The 18217-nt window shown below is 42.3% G+C and overlaps 1 protein-coding gene across 4 annotated transcripts in view; it reads left to right on the top strand.

The window, feature by feature from the left end:
* LOC144036900 (triple functional domain protein-like) overlaps window positions 1-18217 on the top strand; it is a 61283-nt gene that overhangs the window by 30137 nt on the left and 12929 nt on the right. For 3 of the 4 annotated variants that reach the window (XM_077547853.1, XM_077547855.1, XM_077547852.1), the window contains 30 exons: window positions 725-983; window positions 1794-1916; window positions 2139-2330; window positions 3643-3774; window positions 3849-4079; window positions 4653-4775; window positions 6050-6241; window positions 6574-6743; window positions 8480-8654; window positions 8727-8922; window positions 10374-10540; window positions 10631-10750; window positions 11576-11767; window positions 11936-12085; window positions 12172-12286; window positions 12622-12737; window positions 12816-12938; window positions 13018-13212; window positions 13335-13450; window positions 13901-13967; window positions 14064-14173; window positions 14374-14443; window positions 14525-14614; window positions 14710-14802; window positions 15005-15116; window positions 15199-15389; window positions 15472-15573; window positions 17390-17532; window positions 17683-17782; window positions 17857-18100. In XM_077547853.1, coding sequence (XP_077403979.1) covers window positions 725-983; window positions 1794-1916; window positions 2139-2330; window positions 3643-3774; window positions 3849-4079; window positions 4653-4775; window positions 6050-6241; window positions 6574-6743; window positions 8480-8654; window positions 8727-8922; window positions 10374-10540; window positions 10631-10750; window positions 11576-11767; window positions 11936-12085; window positions 12172-12286; window positions 12622-12737; window positions 12816-12938; window positions 13018-13212; window positions 13335-13450; window positions 13901-13967; window positions 14064-14173; window positions 14374-14443; window positions 14525-14614; window positions 14710-14802; window positions 15005-15116; window positions 15199-15389; window positions 15472-15573; window positions 17390-17532; window positions 17683-17782; window positions 17857-18100 — 4409 coding nt within the window. Of the gene's footprint in view, window positions 1-724; window positions 984-1793; window positions 1917-2138; window positions 2331-3642; window positions 3775-3848; window positions 4080-4652; window positions 4776-6049; window positions 6242-6573; window positions 6744-8479; window positions 8655-8726; window positions 8923-10373; window positions 10541-10630; window positions 10751-11575; window positions 11768-11935; window positions 12086-12171; window positions 12287-12621; window positions 12738-12815; window positions 12939-13017; window positions 13213-13334; window positions 13451-13900; window positions 13968-14063; window positions 14174-14373; window positions 14444-14524; window positions 14615-14709; window positions 14803-15004; window positions 15117-15198; window positions 15390-15471; window positions 15574-17049; window positions 17080-17389; window positions 17533-17682; window positions 17783-17856; window positions 18101-18217 lie in introns of all 4 variants that reach the window. The other variant, XM_077547851.1, reaches the window with a different exon arrangement.

The following is an 18217-nucleotide window of genomic DNA, read 5'->3' on the forward strand; positions in this document are numbered from 1 at the left end:
TTATTTTTTTTAGTAGTTCATTGTGTATGCACATGACTCCGACAGATAACATCTTCTGCTATAACAAAGACATTTGTGGTATGCTCTAATATGAGTTACTTTTCATTTGGTCATGATACAATTATTTGTTCATGAAATTTGAACTCTTCAACATTATTTATGTGTTAACTTAGTAATCACATTAGTTAGATGTGATAGTTTTTAAAAGCAAAGGCAGTCCAATGTTTTTGAATGTGACTGATTTTGAGTTGACTAAAACTGCCATTTTATATGGGATAGTTCAATATACATTGAAAATTTATGCTGTTGTTTTGTCTATTTCTTTGTCATGTGAGTGCATTGAAAGTACTTAAAAACACGGAAAACCCATGAGCTCCGGGGGGCTTGGACCTAGCTGGGTGCCAGCGGCCCCCAGACCCCCGGCTAAATTTTCAGATAATTTCACTTTGGTCAAATCACATCCCTGTGTATGACATTAGGCTAGATGAATAATAACTTGGTAAAGCAGCTATACGCTAAATTGACTTCCGAGTTCATTTCTTTTAGCCTCAAAGAGTCGCCTTTAAATTTTGGATGTTCCACTGTTCTTACAATTGTGTGAGAAAATCCAAAAGATTGAATGTTGAAATGCATTTTCTAGTTTCTAGTCTCCCTTTGCTCATAAATGTAAATCACGATAAGACAATTGTTTTAAAAAAAATGATGCCATTTTTGCACTCTCCAGGCTACTTCAGCGGATCCAGAGCAGCGAGCCCTCGTCCAACCGCAACGGCGGCAGCGGCGGCAGCAGCGGCACCGGCAGCAGCGGCGGCAGTAGCGGTGGGGTGTGCAACGCCGACACCCAGGGCCTGGTGCCGCGCATCACCCAGCTGCTGGACAAGCTGCACTCCACACGGCAGCACCTCCACCAGGCCTGGCACGTCCGCAAGCTGCAGCTGGACCAGTGCTTCCAGCTCCGCCTCTTCGAGCAGGACGCGGAGAAGGTGGGTGATGTGCGAGCGGTGATGCGGTGGTAATTCGGAACAACAGCGGCCGATCACTGCGGGGCACGCAATATAAACACAGCCAAATTATGGCCGCAGTGAATTGATTTGTACTGTGTGCGCTGAGCACATCAATTCAGGCCAGCTTTTGCTGATAATTTTGTCTGATGAAAGGCCACTAACTTAATGCTAACGTGTAATACAAAATGCTATAAGCGGATTAACGGAAGTTAGCATTGTTGTTAGAGTGAAACCTTGTCAACCTTGAAACAATTGCTACTTTAGCACACATGGAGCAGCGACAAATACAAAAATAACTTTTAATATTATCCACAGGTTTAGTTTTTGACCATCTCTGCATCTTCTTCTTGCTCTTCTTATTGTAGACCTTGAAATTTAAACTGTGGGTTGGCACGAGCTGGTTCACTGTGCATACTTGACAACTGATAAAAGCCACTGCAGGGAAGAAGACAGAATGAGGCAAAATTACGAGATCAATCTCAAAATGAACAAAATAAAAAAATAAATAAAAAAGAATCAGGTTGCAGCACCACAGATAGCTGCTGTCTTGGATACCACTGCAGTAGCAGGAGCTTGTTGCTAGGACACCATAGGCCACCAGTTGTTCTCTGGAAGAGGCTACACTTAATAGATTCATTTTTCTGCATGCTGACCTGGAAAGATGACAGCTCCACAATGGCTGCAGTTCACCAACGCACCTGCCCAGCTTGTATTCCACCTGGTTCACAACGAAGTAAAAACAAAAAAACATCTGTGTGTTTGCTCTCTTCCCCTTGCCCTGTGCTGCAGATGTTCGACTGGATCATGCACAACAAGGGTTTGTTCCTGGCAGGCTACACTGAGATTGGCAACAACCACCCGCATGCTGTGGAGCTGCAAACCCAACACAACCACTTTGCTATGAACTGCATGGTAAGACGCATACTTACTATACCAGCATGCTATTCACGTCCAGTTTGGAAGTTAAACCAGAGCTGCCTCTGTTTGCACGGACCTCGTTTTAGTCCTGATTTTCACTCCACATTATATAAGCATTATGAAACAAGTGAGCCTCTGGAGATTCTCTCCACACTTGAGAAATGAAGCACAAGTCGAGCCGTAGAAGTTGTTTCAGTGAATCCGTCTACTTGGCAGAATGTCTACGTGAACATCAATCGCATCATGTCGGTGGGCAACCGGCTGCTGGAGTCGGGCCACTACGCCTCCCATCAGATCAAGCAGATCTCCAGCCAGCTGGAGCAGGAGTGGAAGGCCTTTGCCGCCGCGCTGGACGAGCGCAGCACGTTGCTGGAGATGTCCGCCAGCTTCCACCAGAAGTGTGACCAGGTTTGGGAAACTTAAATTTTAAGCAAAGGACGCCTTGAAAATACCACCATAATAACAAGCAATAAAACAGTAATGTAATAGTGTTAGTGAGAGCATTTAATTGCATTAAGCTACTGAAACATTAGGCACAGATACACAGAACATTAAAACCACTTTTAGATATAAATAGAAAAAAACAAAAAACAACTTGAATGATGATTCAATTAAAATGCATTGCACATAAAAGTTAAATAACTGCACTTGAATTAAAAAAAAAAAAACACTGTTCTTACAGATTATATCCAAATGTATTGAACCTAAACATTAATGCAACTGAGCGGTTTTAAAAAAATGTACTATACTTGAAAAGTCAAATTACATCTAATGTAAAGTAAAAAAAACAAACAAAACTATATTATGAAAAGTAATTGTTCTGTACTAGATTAAAAAAAAAGAAAAAAAGTCTAGAACAGGCTGTATTCATAGCTACAAGCTTCATCAAACACATTTGATTGTATTTCATGTTTTAAATGTATATATTCTTTATTGCCTTCTTTCTCATACCGCTAGGCGTCTTAAAACTAGTGTATTTATGTTTCTGTTTTTAATGAAAGTCTGACCCCTTGCCTATAGATGCTACAAGATTGCAGCCAGGGACTACTTTTGTCTAAATGAAGCTCCTCAACTCACTTGGTTCCTTTGTAACATAGATGTTAGCAGATTGTGCTAGAGCAACGCTATTATTCAAATAAATGAATAAACATGAGGGCGACATATTTCTCTCTAACTCCAACAAAGTAAACAAAGGCATCTCATTAGCTGGATTCATCACTTGGGCTTTTCTAATAGCCTTTAGGCTTTACTAAAGCTACAACGCCTGATATATGGGCCATATTTGCAATCATTTGCATACAATCTTTGCAGGTTGTTTATTGTCCACCATTATATCTGCTCATTAGTCGCACTCTAGAATGGCCGGATGCCTGATTGGGGGGGGATGTTGTTGCTTTAACTTCCCTGACCTGGAACAACTCTTTTATGTCTGTGATTATAGAAATTGTTCTGTCTTAATCTCTCCCATTTGAAGATTTACTTGTCCATCTCGCTTTCATCATGAGAGCAATATTTAAAAGGCTCTAATAAGGTCACATGGCATTTCTCCTCTCACGAGGCTTTCGGACGTTCTTTTAAGTCACTGCAGGCCAATGAACATCCATAAATAGAGTACATAAGCATGTGTAGTAACGGTAAACAAAATGCTCGAGAGACAACGCTGTCTCTAACTAGCATGTGAGCAAGCGTGTGCTTCTTTTCGCCTCCCACCCCCGTGCAGTACATGAGCAACGTGGACTCGTGGTGCAAGGCGTGCGGCGAAGTAGACTTGCCCTCCGAGCTTCAGGACCTCGAAGACGCCATTCATCACCACCAAGGCTTATACGAGCACATCACCGCTGCCTACTCGGAGGTAAAACTCCATCAGAACCTCAAAAATCGCAATCTTTTCTGCTACGATTCAAGAATTCCGTTTTGAATCCCAAGGTGAGCCAGGATGGCAAAGCCCTGTTGGACAAACTGCAGCGACCGCTCACGCCGGGCAGCGCCGACTCACTAACGGCGTCGGCGAACTACTCCAAGGCGGTGCATCACGTCCTGGACATCATCCACGAGGTGCTGCATCACCAGAGGCAGCTGGAGAACATCTGGCAACACCGCAAGGTCCGCCTGCACCAACGACTGCAGCTCTGCGTCTTCCAGCAGGACGTCCAGCAGGTACGCACTACTGCATTCTCACTTTTGGATGAAATAGTATTATTCATAGTTGTTTGCCTAAAATCTTTTATTTTTTTGTAGTTCTAGTGGAAAGCAGGTGGTTCTGATTGGATCTCCTTTTGCATGAAGCTATGACGTAGTTATTAAATACATAGTATTCCTATCTTGTCCCCACAATCAGCAGAATTAATTTGTGTCTGTGCTTCTCTTCACAAAGTGTTAAAAACAACATAGCGTTGATTTGTGAAAAAGCAAATGTGTTCCTCCAGTTAAAGGTCTCAAACGCAAGTGGTGAATAATGAAAATGTGTTGATTTGGAAGGGAGAAAAAAAAGGTCCAGTATGATAATGCGCACACGGGCTGTCCAAAAATATCAGGGGCATTCTGCACTGTGTTGACATGGCAACTGTTGCCATGGAGAGTGCATGCAGATGCTGTGATGCAGCAAATGGGAGGCTGAACAGATAACACTGATTGAATTAATAGCGGCAGTGTTTCTTCTTGTGACAATTTGTACAATCAGCACTTACGGTGACCCCCGCCTGGTGATTGTGTCTCCTGTTGTCATCACAGGTGTTGGACTGGATAGAGAACCACGGTGAGGCCTTCCTCAGCAAGCACACAGGCGTGGGCAAGTCCCTCCATCGAGCCCGAGCCCTCCAGAAACGACACGAAGACTTTGAGGAGGTGGCCCAGGTAGACTGCTTACGTTATTTAGGGCATTAAACTCTATGTGTTAAGGTTTATTGCTACAAAGTGTGCTCTATCACAGTTGTGTATGTTTTTTGTTATTACTTCCATTGTGGTAGCAAAAACTTTTGTTTGTCTGGCTTTTTTTAAAGATGGTACTTTGGGTTTTAGCCATTTTTAACCTCTAAAAATACACTGGAACATCAGTTCACAAACAAAAATTTTCAGAGAAATGTTGCTTTGGTTCAGAAACTACCCTTCAGTCACAGCATCCACGCGAAATGCCATGTATTTCACAAACTGTTTATTTTTTCCTTTAATTAGCCTTCAGCGTGTCTTCCAAGAAAGTGAAATGTGCATGTGATTGTGCTACTAGGAAGCTCAGAAAAGTGTCCCAAAAAAAAAAAAAGTGTCAGGGTTCCAGCGGCATTCATTGAGCTCAGAGGGAGGCTGGAAAACGCTCTATTGTCGTTCGTTTTAATAGGAAAAATTATGTTGGCTTGCAAACAGATTCTCAGAACGCATAGACTGTATATACATAGCACTTCCGTTCAGCATGGAAATTCATAGTGACATTATGGGAAACACGTTTACACTTTAAACCGAGTTGGTGTCTTTAAAAACTTTTCAATATATAAACAATTGAATATACCTAACACTTCAAGTCCATTAAGTTTGTTAACTAAGGTAAGTGAGGTTCCACTGTATTATCAATTTAAAAAATATACATTTTAATTCGTATACTTTTGTTTTTCATTTATGCTTTTCAAACCGGATTGGCTAAGATACATTACAAGCATCGATTGTATTTTCATTCGTGGAGGGAGGCACATGATCACCAAGCTGACAAATGACACTTTGTCACATAATGTAATGTAATAACCTCTGAATATGGCGCATATATCTGACAAGTTCCAAAACACAAGTGTAGAATTAGGATGTCACAATTGAAAAATTGGCTTTCTTACAGACACATCTTCAGCTCTCAAAAATGTCTTGGTTGTGTAATTTCACACTTGGGTGGACAGGTGCTTCAGAGACCCAAATATCTTATTATTATACAGGCCAATAAAGAGTGCATTTTTCATCATTTGAGCCGCTTGACATGCCACAACAGCAACATTATTCTTGTAATTAGTGTTAATTATATGATCCATTGGCGCTATAATAATGATAATGATCATCTCTGTCACCTCTGACAAATGGCTTAAAGCTTTTCCTCTTTCTGTATGTTGGAAATACACTCACCTCCTCCCTATGTCCGTCCCCTGATTGTGTAGAACACTTACACCAATGCAGACAAGCTGCTGGAGGCGGCCGAGCAGCTGGCCCAGACGGGAGAGTGCGACCCGGAGGAGATCTACCAGGCCGCCCACCAGCTTGAAGACCGGATCCAAGACTTTGTTCGCCGCGTGGAGCAGCGCAAAGTCCTGCTGGACATGTCTGTCGCCTTCCACACGCACGTCAAAGAGGTGGGCAGAGGGAAAGGGATTATGGGTTGATGACGTAATGCTGAAGTGGATGGTGGGCTGCCAGTTGAGAGGCAGATAATGAACACACTTTATTGTATTGTCCTGCCTTGCCATTAATCATAGAGAGATGCTGAAATGACTGATTTGGACCGGCAACAAAATTGTACACCTTCATAGATAACGATGTGCTTTAACTCAGAAATGAAAGAAAAACATCCTCATCCAGCTGCAAAGTACTGAATCAGTACATCCGTTTTATGTCCTGTTGAGGATGGCTGGGGATCTGGAGTCCTTACAGTATATACTTGTTGTTTGCTCACCCGCTTTTGTAGCTGTGGACGTGGCTGGAGGATCTCCAGAAGGAGCTGCTGGACGACGTGTACGCCGAGTCGGTGGAAGCCGTCCAGGATCTGATCAAACGCTTCGGGCAGCAGCAGCAGACCACGCTGCAGGTCACCGTCAATGTCATCAAGGAGGGCGAGGACCTCATCCAGCAGCTCAGGTAGCTTTAGGTGCAAAACTGTCACCAAAAAAAAAGTATGAAATATTCTGAAAAAATAATAGATAAGTCGTTGTAAAAGAGTGAATTGGAGGCGAGGCGTTTTCAGTTGACTTTTAGCCTCCATTTCTGTTTTCATGCTCGTCCTCCCATCTCTTCTTTGTCTCTGCTTTTTTTCCCCCTCCTCATTTGTTCTGTTCATCATCACCCCATCCCTGGTGTGTTGGCTTCACCGTGTATTACGTAACTCTGCTTTTGAAAGTGCACATCTAATTGTGCGGCAGTCTCCTCCACACATCTCTCGACTATGTATGTGAGTGAGTGTGTGTGTGGGAGTGTTTGGTGAGTTCTCACCTTTTTTGCTCATTTGGCCTTTTTTGTTTAATGACGTTTGTTTTTTCTGTAACAAATGAAGAATTGATGTGTCATTTATTACAATACTGTATGTATGTACTATATAAAAGTAACACCTTTAAATGAATTTTCGAGCAAATTCCGATGATCATCAAGCATTAACAAAAACAGAAGGAAAACGTCAACGGAATAGCTTGAATCATTTTTGAAATGATCATAACAAGCAAATATATTGCATAATTGACGGCTAAGTAAATTGAATCACCATTGTCTTATTTCATACATTTCTATCTGTCTGTTTATTATGACATTGGTAATTAGTCTCCTTGTGGTTGTTCTCATATTCTTGTGAATATTTTATTATACAATTTATACATCTTAAATTAGTGTCCATCAGGCAACCAAAGTGAGTACACCCATAAGTGAAAATGACCAAATTGTGCCCAAAAGTGTCAATGTTTGTTTGTGGCCAGTGGTTGCCGTTATTTTCCACCTTCTACACTGTCAGCAGGTTGCAACAGAGGGACTGGAAGAGTCACAGAAAGGCATTCAATTGGACGTTCTATGGAATAAAACTTAAAAGACACAGGGATGTGATTTTTCCGATAATTTGCGGAATTCCGCTTTTTTTATCTCCCCCCAAAAAAAAAAAATTCTGATTTTTTTTTTTTTTTTTTTGTAGTTCATTGTGTATGCACATGACTCCGACAGATAACATCTTCTGCTATAACAAAGACATTTGTGGTATGCTCTAATATGAGTTACTTTTCATTTGGTCATGATACAATTATTTGTTCATGAAATTTGAACTCTTCAACATTATTTATGTGTTAACTTAGTAATCACATTAGTTAGATATGATGATATTCTCAGTGATAGTTTTTAAAAGCAAAGGCAGTCCAATGTTTTTGAATGGGACTGATTTTGAGTTGACTAAAACTGCCATTTTATATGGGATAGTTCAATATACATTGAAAATTTATGCTGTTGTTTTGTCTATTTCTTTGTCATGTGAGTGCATTGAAAGTACTTAAAAACACGGAAAACCCATGAGCTCCGGGGGGCTTCGCACCCCTTGTACCCCCACCAGGGCACTGCCCTGGACCTAGCTGGGTGCCAGCGGCCCCCAGACCCCCGGCTAAATTTTCAGATAATTTCACTTTGGTCAAATCACATCCCTGAAGACATGTCTTCTGAATTTTACAAAATAATATGGAAACATTTGGATGTGCACATTCAAAAGTTTAAACAAGGTCAAATTAAGTTCACCTGCAAAGTTGAAATATGAAATATTCCCCAAAAAGGCCAACATCCCTAACATTATATGAGTACAGTAGTGTTGTATTTGCATACCTAATGGTTTGGCTGTGCGTCTTTCTTACCAGGGACTCGGCCATCTCAAGCAACAAAACGCCACACAACAGCTCCATCAACCACATTGAGAGTGTCCTGCAGCAGCTGGACGAGGCTCAGGCCCAGATGGAGGAGCTCTTCCAGGAGAGGAAGATCAAACTGGAGCTCTTCCTCCAGCTCCGCATCTTCGAAAGAGACGCGATTGATGTGAGACTCTTAAATGTGCGCACCACTCGGCCGTCTTCTGTCACGTTGACATCACCTCCCTCGCTCCCTTAGATCATCTCCGACCTGGAGTCGTGGAACGAGGAGCTGACGGGTCAGATGACCGATTTTGACACGGAGGACCTGACGGTGGCCGAGCAGAGGCTGCAGCATCACGCCGACAAGGCCTTGACCATGAACAACCTCACCTTCGACGTCATCCACCAGGGCCAGGAGCTGCTTCAATATGTTAATGAAGTCCAGGCCTCTGGTAAGTCCCTTTTCATTTTTGTTTTTCACGTCCAAACTTAAGAGTAGAAGCAGGAGCTGCAATATTGACACTGCGGAGGTGTTTTGAGGGTCACGTTTGGTCAGTGTTTGTGATGAGAGGCGCCCACGCACAAAGCATAAAAATTCACCTGTGAGCCCGCATGCTAATGGCTGCACAAGAAGCACTTACATCACATTGCTGGTTTGGAGCTAGCTGACCATTAAACATGCAGACTTGAACTTTTAGGTTTCAATGTAAATGGCAAAAAAAAATAAGCCACGTGCATCAATGTTTTTTGCTGTAGGGAACGTTGGGTTTACATTTGTCTATCTACCGCATAGATTTTTGTGTGGCTGCACACAAGAAATTTTATGTTTTTATAATGATTACAATTAGAATCTTTGTAATTGCACAGTGATTTGTAACAGTATTGAAATGTATTTTTGTAGATGAGAAGACCTAATTATTGTAACATGACTATTTATTTGATCCCCTGTTATGGTTGTGGCCATCTTGTGGCAACTTGGTGCCAAGAAAGTATGTTGAAGTGAACTGAAGATCTTAATTTAGACAAAAGTAGTGTTTTTACTTGTCCACCATGTTGTGGCATATTAATGACAAGGAGCTATGTAAAAGTGAGTAGAGGAGTTTCATTTAGGCAACAATAGTGATCAATTACGCACACGTTTTTTTATAGCCACGGCAGGGCTTTGTTGAGAAACGCTATACATATAATGTTTGATAAACAACTGGAGGATTCCCAATTAGGGGTGCACCGATTGATTGTCTGGCCGATTTTCTTAATTTTGGGGGATAGGTGATCGGCCAATCTCTTAAAAATAAACCGATCTTTTCCACTGATTTCATCTCCCATTTTTAAAGGTCTGAAAAAGTCAGCCGCTGTGAGAGAACTACTTCATGTGCAGTTAAAACAACCCGTTTGTATTATTTCGCAGATATTTTTCAATGTTTTCCAATAAAACAAGATTGGAACACTGAAAGTGTCTGCTGCTTGTTATGGGAAAAAAAATCGGGATCGGCAAAAGTCAAAATCGCAGGTCAGACTTTTTAAAAGATCGCTGATTGGCTAGAAAATGGTGATTGGTGCACCCCTATTCCCTAATGAGATTTTGCATGTTGTGGCCGACTACAACCATGTGTTTCTAGTTCATGATTCGTTTTGACAGCTCACCCGCAGAGATCACATGACTGTGTTCTTTCTGCAAGCGTCATCAAGCTTTGTCCTCGAAAAAGGCAGACAGCACGTGTATCAAAATGGGGTGGATCTCCTAGATAAATGATATTTTTTATTTTTACTTGCTCAGGATAAATACGAAAATAATTGCCTTCATAAGATGGCGCGCTGGAATTGGGGCATGACTTGGTTGTGTCTGTTTTATGTCAAAGTATATTTCATAGGGTGTGTACATCTACCTCCGTTCTTTCTCCAGGCGTCGAGCTGCTTTGCGACCGTGACGTGGACATGGCGACCCGAGTTCAGGACCTGCTGGAGTTCCTCCACGAGAAGCAGCAGGAGCTGGACTTGGCCGCCGAGCAGCACCGCCGGCACTTGGAGCAGTGCGTCCAGCTGAGACACCTGCAGGCTGAGGTCAAACAGGTAAGACGTCTTTATTTCGATAGTGTGTATCACTTTAAAGCTGACATTTTGGGGGTGGGATTTGAATATTTTTTTTTGTTTTTTTTGCAGGTTCTGGGATGGATTCGTAACGGCGAGTCCATGCTAAATGCGGGTCTCATCACTGCCAGCTCTCTGCAGGAAGCTGAGCAGCTGCAAAGGGAACATGAACAGTTTCAGCACGCCATTGAGGTTCAATTCATTTATTATAGTGTTTCTCAACTCTTATTGTAGAGATAGACTGGTATGTTTTTTTCAGCACCGATACCAATTATTAGTAGACAAGGTGGCCAATAACTGATATTTGAAGCCAATATTCATTTTCAGTAAAAAAAAAAAAAAAGGGGGGTGGGGGGTAAATTTTGGATAAAATAAAATGCAAATGCCAATCTTGACTTTGTTGTGATGTCTTAAAGCATTAATGCTTATTGAACACATTTTCAGACTTTTCAAAATGTATGTTTTTTTTTTTTTTTAATCTTAGACAATATACTTAATTTTAAATTTCTAAAAAAAAATGTTCAGGGAGCTCCCAAGGTTATCAGTACATCTTAAAAAGTTAAATGGAAACTGGAAAACATTTATTTTAATGTCGAACAAAAATAAAAGGTTCAGAAGGTTCTCAGGATCAGCAACATCTCTTATAAAGTTAACTGAAAATTTTAACAAATATTTACCTGTGATTAAAATGGTTTTAGCTTTACCTTTTATCGGCCGTCAGATGTTGAAAAAAGGCCGATACCAATATTCGTCAAAATGCCCAATATCATCGTCTATCGGTCTATCTCTACTTTATTGGAACAAGACACACACATACAAAAAAGTAATAATAATACGGCACAATTACAAACAAAAATGCCACAAATTCTCCGACCAAAAAGTGAAATAGGAGAACCTCCCTCGACACCTGACGCTGTTTCTTAGCACACTGATCGGAAATCACTGTTGTATTGAACCGCTTCTCGTCTCCATCAGTGGCCGCTCACTCATTGTGTTTGTTCCACTTCCTGCCTGCAGAAGACCCACCAGAGTGCCCTGCAGGTTCAACAGAAGGCCGAGGCTCTGCTGCAGGCCAACCACTACGACATGGACCTGATCAGAGACTGCGCCGAAAGCGTGGCGTCACACTGGCAGCAACTCATGCTCAAAATGGAGGACAGGCTCAAGCTCGTCAACGCTTCTGTGGCCTTCTACAAAACTTCGGAACAAGTAGGACATGCAATAGACAACGTTTGACATTTAATTCATATTTAATTTGACTAGGAAGTCTCCTCTTAGTAGGGTGCGTTTATGGGGGCTTTGGAAAAAGCACCACTAGAGTGATATTCTCCATTGTAGGAGGAAAATACAATCATAGATATAATTTCCCCCTTGCAGGTGTGCAGTGTGTTGGAAAGTCTGGAGCAGGAGTACAAAAGGGAGGAGGACTGGTGCGGAGGAGCGGACAAACTTGGCCCCAACTGTGAGACGGACCATGTGACTCCCATGATCAGTAAACACCTGGAGCAGAAGGAAGCCTTCCTCAAGGTTGAAATGAGACCATCAAAAAGATGAGCCGAGTTCCCACGTTACACCTCTGAGCTCGCGCATTTGTCATTTTTTTGTTGATCCAGGCGTGCACTCTGGCCAGGAGAAACGCGGACGTCTTCCTCAAGTACATGCACAGGAACAGCGTCAACATGCCGGGAATGCTGAGTCACGTCAAAGCACCAGAGCAGCAAGTTAAAAGTCAGTTTGGGGGATACAATGAAATGGAATTAGGGGTGGGAATCTATTAGTACCTCACGATTGTGATTCAGAGGACGACGATTCGATCCGATTCAGATGCATCACTACATCGGCTTACATTTTATAGTCCATGAAATGATTTATAGTTGCCGCAACAGAATGTTGGCATAAAACGTTGATGGTTAGGGAGCGGCTGCACAGTTTGTCCTTGAAAAATGGCAACTTAAGGCAAGCATTTGTGTCAAGATGGGGCGGATGAATCTAATAGATGACAGAGTACATTTTTGAATAGGGATGTGTAAAGATAAGAATTATATTTTTTATTGTTTTCACAGACATCCTCAATGAGCTGCTGCAGAGAGAAAATCGCGTCCTCCACTTCTGGACCATGAGGAAGCGACGTCTGGACCAGTGTCAGCAGTATGTGGTGTTTGAACGCAGTGCCAAACAGGTGAAAGAGTTGGCAAACATTCGTCTCTTTCCGCCCCGGGTCAGAAGGCTTGACCAAAAATTCCACATTTGCTTTCAGGCACTTGAGTGGATTCACGACACGGGCGAGTTTTACCTGTCCACGCACACCTCCACTGGCTCAAGCATCCACCACACGCAGGAGTTGCTGAAGGAGCACGAGGACTTTCACATCACTGCCAAGGTCGGGGCCGCGCGTCACTCTCTCGCCTCGGCGCGCGGACGCACGCGTGTTTTAACGGTTCTGCCGTGGTCGTCCGCAGCAAACCAAGGAGCGCGTCAAGCTGCTCATCCAGCTGGCTGACGGATTCTGCGACAAAGGTCACAGCCACGCCGGCGAGATCAAGAAATGGGTGACGGCCGTGGACAAGCGTTACCGGGACTTCTCCCTGCGAATGGACAAGTACCGCTGCAGCCTGGAGAAAGCCTTGGGCATCTCGTCCGACTCCAACAAGGCTGTAAGAACCACACAAGCTCTGAATTTATGATCCGCCCATTTCACGTCTGCAAAAATCATACAGCGGAATACGGGCTGAAGACAATAAATGACATCACCTTTCTCCCCCGTCTCATTTGTCAGAGTAAGGATCTCCAACTGGACATCATTCCCGCCACAGCTCCGGGATCAGACATCAAGCTGAGGGATGCCGCCCATGAGCTCAACGAGGAGAAACGCAAGTCTGCGCGCAGAAAAGAGTATGTGACCACTTGAAAACGAGAGGGGGCTGCTTATTGATTAAAACAAACTGCTCTAGTGGATGGTGGTTTAGTTATTAGCTATTGGCTGTTGAATGCGAGATGACGTCGATGCAAAGGCACATACATAATACATTTGCATGATTTAAAGTGTCCTTTGCTTGGCCAGCTCAATAACACCAGACATGCCAGTCAAGCACCTTATACACACACACACACACACAGGAAGGAAGTGTGTCATTGTATGAGCCATACAAATCACCGGCACAACGTCCATCATTTACGACTGCTTTACAACTGTATTTTATTGCCAAATAATTTATTTGATTCAACTAAAATGTTCAGTGTTCATTAGGGTAAATGGGCAAAGCTGACGGGATTTGGCCGTAAATAGGCTGAGATCATTACGATCGATCACGCATTGTTTATGTTTTTTTTTTTTTTTTTTAGGTTCATCATGGCAGAGCTGATTCAGACAGAAAAAGCCTACGTGCGAGACTTGCGGGAGTGCATGGATGTGAGTTTCACTACTGATTACACTCTTTTTTTTTTTTTTTTTTTAAATTCAACCACGACAAGGAAAAGAAGTTAATCTTTATGTGGCCTCTTGCAGACTTACTTGTGGGAGATGACGAGCGGGGTGGAGGAGATCCCGCCAGGAATCATCAATAAGGAGCACATCATTTTTGGGAACATGCAGGATCTTTATGAATTCCACCATAAGTAAGCCTCAGCAGTTTTGTTTAATAGACGTGAAACAAAATAAGTATATTATTACTAATGTTATAGCACCTCCAAGTGGTCAATCAGCTCTCTACACCTCACATTACAGACCTTACTACCTACAGTATGCCACTCTTTTTTTTCTGATGAAAAATGTATTGCAGAGGTTTAAAAACGTGGTTTCATGTCCTCTTTTTCAGCATCTTTCTTAAAGAACTGGAGAAATATGAACAGTTGCCTGAAGATGTTGGCCATTGCTTTGTCACATGGGTACGCGTCACTTCCTTGATAACCATCATCACGCTGATAACCTGTAAAGAATCTTAATCTTTTTTTTTTTTTTTTGTGTAGGCTGATAAGTTCCAAATGTATGTGAATTACTGCAAGAACAAGCCAGACTCCACTCAGCTCATCCTGGAGCATGCTGGGAACTATTTTGATGTAAGCTAAATGTCACAATGATCACATTGAAACTGCAGGATATTATATTTTATTGTCTTACATGTTTTTTTTTTCTCTTTCCGTGGGGTTAACAGGAAATTCAGCAGAGGCACCGACTGGCCAACTCAATCTCCTCCTATCTGATTAAGCCTGTGCAGAGAATCACAAAATATCAGCTCCTGCTAAAGGTAACTTGAAAAATACATCGTTACGGTGAAACTGACCACCATAAAACTGACAAACAAAACATATATTTACATAAAAACAGCATACAACAACTCACGGGCACGTAAAAATGTGTAATATAGCGGAAGCACCAACGAATAAATTAGTTAAAGCATATGTTCACTGTATTCTGTTGTTACATTTAAATGTGTTTGTACTTTTTAGGAGCTGCTGACATGCTGTGAAGAGGGCAAAGGTGAAATCAAGGACGGCCTGGAGGTGATGCTCAGCGTTCCCAAGAGAGCCAACGACGCCATGCATCTCTCCATGTTGGAAGGTGACTAAACACACGAGCGCACACTCATTCTCTCATCGTTGAAGTGTAATTTTCTTACGATCCCGCCGGTCTCCGCCCTCAGGTTTCGATGAGAACATTGAATCGCAAGGCGAGCTGATCCTCCAGGAGTCCTTCCAGGTGTGGGATCCAAAGACTCTGATCCGCAAGGGCAGAGAGAGACACCTCTTCCTCTTCGAGATGTCCCTGGTCTTCAGCAAGGAGGTCAAGGACTCCAACGGCAGGAGCAAATACATCTACAAGAGCAAACTTTTTGTGAGTCCTCATTAATTTAATCTTTAAGCCAGTGCCAGGAATTATTATTATTATTTATATTATTATTATTATTTCGCCCCAGACCTCCGAGTTAGGGGTGACGGAGCACGTTGAGGGAGACCCCTGCAAGTTTGCACTTTGGGTTGGACGCACGCCGACGTCAGACAACAAGATTGTTCTTAAGGTAAGATGCTCTTCCCTTCTCTTCTTTTCCTAAAAGTACCTTTAAAGTTTGAACCGTGTGGGTTTTCCGCACTGTACTAACATTAAAACACTTTTTTTACCTTTTGTGCTCCCAATTGCTTGCTTCCCTTTTTAAGCATTTAGTGCAAATGTAATGATGAAATTTTGCACAGGTGTTTTATATTAAATATAATCTTTTGGCTCTATCATGGCCATTTTTGGCTCATTAAAATAGTTTTATAAATATTTATTTATAAATAATTGGGTTTTTTTTTGTTTACTAGATTGAGTCATACACTTTCAGTAAAATGATCTTCATTCTAGACTCAACATCGGAAAATTTTATATTAATGGTTTCTTTTTACATTTTTGGACAAGGGAAAATCCAAAAGACCAAATCAACGACAATTTTGATTTTAAGAAGTGAATATATCCTTTGGTGACATGGTGAAAAAAGAAATTTTAATTTAAGGCAAAAAACGTTTTTTTTTCCAGACAAATTGATGTTTAATAATTTATGAAAGAAAAACAATGATACAACTGCTAGACACAGTAGTGCTGTAGCTACACTGTTGTGAGCCACTTTTTGCATGCTATTTTATGTCGATAAACATCTGTAACATTTACAAAACACTATGTCAGGTAAACTTGCCCTGAGTTAAATCATTGGAATTACACCCACTAAATTGCAGTGAAGATAACCAACATCTTTTTATAAGGTCATGGTGTTTAAGAATCTACATTAGGTCTATGCTTAGTTTGGTTCTGTTGTCTCTTTCCTGTCACTTTGAGATGTCTGCTGCATTTGCATGAGCAGCTTCAAGGTCGCTGCCAACTTTTCTGTAGTCACAATGCCCACTTGAGTCTCACTTTTTGCACATCTCTGTTGAGCTTGTGCTTTGTGTTTTGTAAGCGCGTGCGTCCGTATATCTGGGGCTGTGTTTTCTGTGGATGTTTGTCTCCAAAGTCTCTCTGTGGGCTGACATGCTTCCACCAACGCCGCTGACACTTGTTCGACTCAACGCCCACAACCTGGCTGCATGCCGTTGTTTCGAAGCAACAGCTCGACTTTTTTTTATTGATTTGACCACCACTTTCAGTGTCTTTTTTTTTTTTTTTTTTAATCCCTCTTCCTCTGTTTCCTTAGTGGCAAAAGGTTGAGATTTGTGTCAGTGTTTGAAAGAGCATGAAGCTAAAATCAACTTTCTACTGAACAACAACACGAGAATGGCTTAACTAACAGCTATGATGTGTTATGTATATTGTTAACAAAACGTCTCATCACTAACTACACGTTCACCACCATTACTGTCTTACACTTTCTTAATTGGGCTACACTGTCAAGGCAGGTTGTTGGTGTTGTGCTTTTTTTTTTTTTTTTTTTAAATCATGTCAGTCTATCTTGTGAGCAAAAAAAATGTACACCCTTGTAAAGCAAAACCAGTGAAATTGTCTATCTCATATTTCAAATTTAAAGCTAAGTCAGGGATCCAAACACGGAGCGATGGTGAGTACAAAAGATCCCGCAACACAGCCCTTCAACTTCTCACAAGTCTGAAACTGCAACACAAACGCACCTCTTAATGTGGGGTCATCATTGACTGAAAAGTTTTATTTACACTTTACTTAAGTTAGTTATTTTTCAGTATACATAAAAGTACTGTAACTACTGGACATGCATCAAGTAAAACTCTGGCTGTTAGGAGATGCTAATGTGTTTCATTCAGACTTGTGGGAAATGCCGAGTGAAACAACAATTCTCAAACGCAATTGATTTCCAAATGGCCATAACCTTTGACTGTCCTCCGTATCAATAGGCATCCAACATTGAGAACAAACAGGACTGGATCAAGCACATCCGGGAGGTGATTCAGGAGCGCACCATCCACCTGAGGGGGGCGCTCAAGGAGCCCATACATATTCCCAAAGCTAGCACAGCCAAGCACCACAAAGGTCGAAGGTAAACAAGGAAACTTGAGGTTATGAAAGGCGCAGAATGGGATCATTTCTGCAGTGACATATGTCATTATGTAAAACAATTTTGGTTATGAGTTACAAGGAAAATCTTGCAGGCGGACACAGAATGTGAGAGATTGTTCTTGTGTTTTAGGGATGGAGAGGATCTTGACAGTCAAGGTGAAGGCAGCAGTCAACCGGACACCATCTCTCTGGCCTCACGCACATCCCAGAACACACTGGACAGTGACAAAGTAAGTCGTTCTCTCTTCCCTTATCCCTCTTGGTCTCGTTTATCGCTCCTCACCTCCTTCCCGGTGTGCCTCAGCTCTCCGGCGGCTGCGAGCTGACGGTGGTGATTCACGACTTCATGGCGAGCAACAGCAACGAGCTGACGGTGCGCCGCGGCCAGACGGTGGAGGTTCTCGAGCGCTGCCACGACAAGCCCGACTGGTGCCTGGTGAGGACCACCGACCGCTCCCCGGCTCTGGAGGGCTTGGTGCCCTGCTCCATGCTGTGCATCGCGCACTCCCGCTCCTCCATGGAGATGGAGGGCATCTTCAACCACAAAGGTAACAGTAAGATAACCGTACCATTAGAAACAGCTCTCAATGTGTTGATGTGTGCAACGGCAGTACAGTACAGTCGAACCTTGTATATATTATAACTAGGGGTGTCAAAATTAGTGC

The sequence above is a fragment of the Vanacampus margaritifer genome, chromosome 17, assembly GCF_051991255.1.
Source record: "Vanacampus margaritifer isolate UIUO_Vmar chromosome 17, RoL_Vmar_1.0, whole genome shotgun sequence".
NCBI lineage: Eukaryota > Metazoa > Chordata > Actinopteri > Syngnathiformes > Syngnathidae > Vanacampus > Vanacampus margaritifer.